At 41.0% G+C, this 5,728-nt stretch overlaps 1 protein-coding gene across 6 annotated transcripts in view; it reads right to left on the bottom strand.

The window, feature by feature from the left end:
• Positions 1–637: 637 nt before the first annotated feature.
• The window catches only part of fam13a (family with sequence similarity 13 member A), a 47,038-nt gene continuing 41,947 nt past the window's right edge, over positions 638–5,728 (bottom strand). For 4 of the 6 annotated variants that reach the window (XM_030407201.1, XM_030409412.1, XM_030408757.1 and 1 more), the window contains 5 exons: positions 5,616–5,711; positions 4,288–4,371; positions 3,291–3,487; positions 2,430–2,531; positions 638–2,298 (listed from right to left, as the gene is read on the bottom strand). In XM_030407201.1, the coding sequence (XP_030263061.1) occupies positions 2,175–2,298; positions 2,430–2,531; positions 3,291–3,487; positions 4,288–4,371; positions 5,616–5,711 (603 nt within the window). In that variant the 3' untranslated portion in view covers positions 638–2,174. The remainder of the gene's footprint in view (positions 2,299–2,429; positions 2,532–3,290; positions 3,488–4,287; positions 4,372–5,615; positions 5,712–5,728) is intronic. The other 2 variants (XM_030410234.1, XM_030410743.1) reach the window with 1 other exon arrangement.

Here is a 5,728-nt window from a genome sequence, read left to right as displayed (position 1 = left end):
TTTCCTCGCATGTGTCATGATTGCATTGTTGGACTACAGTTATCGTTTTGAATCGAGTATCTGGCTCAGGATGAGGAAAGTGAGGACATGATCTGGACGAGTATGCTCTGTCTTTTGCTAGCGATTTGCAAACGGTTATGCAAAAATACTCATTCATTCGTAAAGCCAGAAAGTCAATTCAAATATTAATGTTCCCCATCTTTGTTTTTACTGAGTAGGTATTTTGTAGTAAATGAGTATTAACAGGTGTCAGTCTAATATCCATGGCCAGGAATGGAGCTTTCTCTGTATATAAAACTACTTACCAAGCATCAGGCACACCAACCATTTCAAATGTTCTAGTTAAAACATGCCATGGGGAACTTGACTAATTGATGTTGTCAGGCTGTGAAATGATTTAATAATCCAATCACAGATCGTCTGTTTTCATTAAACATTTCTGCAGAATTTAACAACTAACCCAAAAGATGAGGTATGTCCGGACACTGCGTACACGAGGGCTTAGCAGCAAGTTATATTTATTTACTTTCAGTTTTATCTTTTTATAGATAAAATACGTATTTTTTGCCTGAACACAACTTAAATTCACATCATGGTTCTGTACTTTTTTGTTGTCCAAGTATAAACAGAAAAGAACTGATGATTAATTGATCCACAGAGAATGAATCATGTCTTTATTGTCGTTTAGCACATTTTTCAAGCGAGATTTTGTGAGAATTTCTTGGTTTTTCTCTTTTATACGATTGTAAACTAAATAACTTTGTTATATCCGAAACAAGAAATTTGAGGACGTCACCTTGGACATACCATAACCAAACTACAGGTGAGTTACTCAAGAAAGTAATCTGAGTATCAATCGATTATGAAAATAGAATGTACTGATGATGCAGTTTTCACACAAAGAAAATCCACACGCCCCAGAAACTCAGTAAAAATATGATTTCATTTATGTTATATACAAAATACAAATACAATTTATGTACTAAAATGTACACACTCAAAATTCATTAAGCCTTGCCAGTGTTTACATTCAGTAAAAACGAAATTCACACTGAAAAATCATCCATTTTGGAGAAAGAAAGGAAACATGTACTCGCTCACAGAAATGTAAACATACACAGTGATCCATATTTACAACAGAACACAAAACAAAAGGAAAAAAAAAAAAAAAAAGAGCTCTGGAGAGGACGAAGAGGGAAACCCGCTGAGAGAAACTTTTGTGTCCCGGAGTCGTCTCACAAACGTCCTTGTCAATGTTCATCAGTGTGAGCAGAAACATACCAGTGATTCAAGATGAGAAATAGCTTATTTGACATGAAGGAAATGGGAGAATGGGGGGGGGGGGGAAGCACGTCGATGCATAAAATGTACAGTCAGATGCTGAAGAAAGTACCAGTGATCATATAAAATGAGCCGTTTTATTGATAATGAGCTATTTTGGTTTGCAGTTTGTACTCTGAGTGTCTATCTTTGGGTCATTTTAAAAATCAGAAACCACTTCTTGCAGTGAGCAAATACTCGATTCAACTTCTAGAGAAGCAACATTAAGATTATTTCAGACAATATTTGATGGTCAGGGCTGAAATAGAGACAGCTATCCATTTAGAGAATGCTGTAAAGATGATTAAACGTTTTACAAATAGTAACGTCTCCCTTAAAAAAATACACATAAATCTTGATCGCAAAAATCCTTCTTTTTTTTAAAAAAAATAGCAATCATTTCATATCTATTATTTTACTCACAAGGACTGTTTTTTTTTAAGACTTCTACAGTAAAAACACGGGGGAAAAATAACTTTTCTGTTCCAATAAAAACATTCAAAAAGGGATAGAAATAAATTATTAGCAGTAAAAGAGTGATTCAGGTTACTTGTGTGCGTCGTTGCTTAGTCTCTGAGAGAAAACAAAGGTCCTCTTGCGACGGTTGAAGTTTGGTTGGAATTGAACTTCTCAGGTGAAGCCGGTGACTTTGTGTCGCTTCGAATCAGTCGTGGGTCGGCGGGCTCTCTGCAGGCTCCACAGGAAAACACCGCCGCGCTCGACGGACCGGATTAACTCGACGTTTTCTCCACGATGAGCAACACGAGATGGCAGCGAGAGAGAAAAAGCCGCTCGTTTTTCTCCAGAGACTAAGCATCAGTTCTGTTTTGTTTTTAAGAGCCTTTTATTTGTTCTCAGATTAACTTCGATGAGTCTCTTTTGCTGATCAGGACTTCCAGCAGCCGCAGTTTGGCTTTGACGTGCTTGTATTCGTTGTACTCCACTGCCAACGGGGAGCGGTCCTCTTTCTGCACATTTCTATGGGAACGAGACAAACAAACAGTGAGAAAACGGGCGACCGTTCGGCTGTGGAAAACCCATCACACTAAACTCGGTTCACAATGTTGGCTACTCTTATGTAATCTCAGCAAATTCCTCCTTCTTTTTACCTTCCGTTTTGTCTCAAGAACTGGTCCTCGAACTCTTTCAGGTTCTTGCGGAGCCTCTTCTTCTCCTCTCGCGCCTCTTGGAGCTGCTCCACGAGTTCCTGCCTGGAAGAGAAAGAGGAGAAAACGTATTGAATTATTAAACGTTTGTTATGAAGTGGTGGAAAAAGTATCCAGCTCCTTATTTAAGTAAAAGTACTAGAAAAAATACTTCAGCACAAGATAAAAAAAAAAGTTTAACTCAGGAAAAGAGGCATGTTCAGAAAAATATACTTAAAATATCAAAATAAAAGTACTCCATAAAGTTATTATAAAGTGACTCTTATTATTCAAGACAAATAAAATCAGTCAAATTATTAGATTATTTATACTGATGCATTCATGTGTAAACCGCCATAAAGAGTTGGGATTAACTAAAAAAATCAATTGTCTTACAAATAGCAGCTTCACATCGATTTTAATCTGTAATCAATCAATTTTTGCTTTTTGTTTTAATCGTCTTTCAATTATTTAGTGACCTTTCTGTACTTAACATTTATAAAATTGAATTTAACCTGTGGACACCCTGTGAAAAACTTTGGGACTTTGGGATTTTTATAAAAACTTTGCTTTGTTGTGAAATATTGGACCGAAAAATAGTTGTTTGACATCAAGTCTACAAGGATCATTTAAAACACAAGGTGTCCCAATCACACACTCTCTTTTAAGGGTCACAAGCCAAAAGGTGCAGGAAATATCGGTTTGAAATCTTCAACAATGTCCTTTATTTCAGAAAATTTGTCACGCTAGATCCTAATCTGAGGAGTCTTGAGATGTACAGAGGTGGACATAAAATGGACATGCTCAGGTAACAAACTGACTTACGTGGTGGCGGAATGCAGGTTGGACAGCCTCATGTCCGTTGTGTTCTTCGAAGGCGAAAGTTCGTCCACGGGCGAAATGAAACCGTCCGCTTCCTCGTCCATGTGCTCCAGGAAGCCGATGACGCTGATCTCAGGCTGCACGCTCACTGTGAACTGCGTCTTCGAGTCCCCGTCGTCCTCCGAGCCGTCCTCTTCCTCCTGCAGGAGCATAAGAGATCACAGGTCAAAGGGCGGCCGCGGTTTCGAAAAGGTCCACGTCGTGCTGTGGTGTTATAAAACAAACAAACTGGGAGAGTCGTGCTCGTGTTAGTCATCGATGGTTATAAATCATCAGCGGCAAAATGCACTTAATGGTCCTCGTTGGTGATTCATGTCTGTTCTCATTAGTATGTACAGATGGAGTTAATGGACGCATCCAACCAGAAGACACACACAGTCCACTGAGAACCAACTTCATGTAATCTGACGGTCCTAAAACAACAACAAACGGCAAAATGCACAAATGATTTAGTTTGATCACAGTTGGTCTTCAAACACCCCTGAAAGATAATTCTGGTTTATTACAAATTCTCCCATCAGTCTGGGACGCTGAAATCTGACTGCTCGTGTGTGTGTGTGTGTGTGTGTGTGTGTGTGTGTGTGTGTGTCGCCTCATCTGACTCATCTGGAGCGTGTTACTTGATCTCAGGGTGTAGCTGTAGTTTTATGAGAAGTAAAAGTGTAAATATAAGTCCCAAAATGTAATAATCCAGAATGATCCTTTGAAAAGCCCCACGTACCGCTCACACACTTGGATCAATAATCACGAAAGCGGTTTTCAAACACCAGATCCAGGCAGCTACTGATTCGTCGTCTCTACAGGTGCTGGCGGGGCGGGAAAAACAGGCAACTACCCAATCAACAGGCAGCAATCAGGTTCATTAGAGGGGAGGGTTGGGGGTTGGAGGGAGTCGGGGCGACTGATTATTCAAGCAGCAGCGGCAGCAGCAGCTCTTCACCTTGATATCATCGAAGAAAAGTGCGGTTTCGCCCTCGATAATGGGCTGAAGGAGGGGACCTCTGCGCTTGCTGGAGGGAGAGCCCTGTGGTGACGGTTAAGAAGGAGGCGTTAACCACGCTGGTGTTTACAAATATAAAATTTAAAAAAAAAAACGCCAGACTGCCTTCAAGTTTTTTTTCACTATTTTCTGCACTTATGTCAGAGCGGAAGCTAAGCAGATTGTCCTCCTTTTCTGTCTGTTCATTCCTCTTTTTTCCCTCCCGCCGTATTTTCCGCAGGATGTCCGAGTGCCTGTTATTTGTGGAAACCCGACTTGAATCTAATTCGTCTTAAAAAGCCGCTTCCTAAAAACGGGCCGAGACTGGGTGCTGAGTTGACTTATTTGGGATGGCAACCGCTGATCAAAACATCACGACAGCTGCTTTTTTTTTTTTCTGACGTGAATGTGCACGAATCGGAACAAAAACAAAAATAACCAATTAAAAAAAAAAAAATTGGCCAAGACAAAAACACATTTTGAGGCTCTGTTAATTCTGACATTTTGAGAATCACTCCAGAGCTCATTTTCAAAAATAGACAAGGATCATGACTGTAATCAAAACGTTTTTAAACTCAGGACTGAAAAAGAGGCGACGAGTGGTGCTTGTTTCGAGGTTAAAGCCGGATAAATGAGAGCATAAAAAGTGCTGCGGCATCACTTGCCCTTTTCAGGACAATAAGAACGCTGCATCATTATTTCTAGTGTATAGAATGGCAGCAGACGCAATTTGCTAAATGGGGATTAGAGCGCATTATATAACGTAAACACGCCGCAGGTCGGTAATACAGATCATGTCTTACATAATAGAAATGGTCACGGATACTTGAACACACATGATTGTTTTGGTTTTTTTTGCAATTGTAATCTTCCTCTTTATTCTCTGCAATTCAGAGCAAACATGTTTTTTACATCACACTGAAGCATTACGACAGTTCCTGACCACGTCTTGCACTGAGCTGTTCGTGATGTCACTTCCTGTGAACTCAATCTGCCACCTATGAGCTCCTTTACGACCGGGGCGATTCACTGAGCTGCTAAAGCCGGACTTAGAGCCTTGAAAGGTGGATAACACGTCTGTGGCACGGCTGCCACCGGTTCCCACGGCGGGCACTAAAGCCAGCGTGAGCTGAGGATTAAGTGTCTGCAGACGTTTTGACAATGTGCTGTCAGAGAGCAGCAGGACGACTGGACAGTGGCGGAGGGAGAAAGTAGAAAGAGGAGGTGGAGGAGGACGTGGAGGAGGAGGAGCAAGAGGAAGAGGAGGAGGTTAAAGGTGGGATACTTACAATGACGGGGATGGTGGAGGCTCTGCACAGGATCTGCTTCACCAGGCGGTATCTGTCGTACAGGGGCTTCATGATTTGCCTCTCGCTCTTGGTGACCTAGCGGGAAAAAAAAG

Source organism: Sparus aurata, chromosome 1 (assembly GCF_900880675.1).
Source record: "Sparus aurata chromosome 1, fSpaAur1.1, whole genome shotgun sequence".
NCBI classification, from domain to species: domain Eukaryota; kingdom Metazoa; phylum Chordata; class Actinopteri; order Spariformes; family Sparidae; genus Sparus; species Sparus aurata.
The sequence above is the reverse complement of the archived record's forward strand: the minus strand, read 5'-3'. Positions and strand labels throughout refer to the sequence as shown.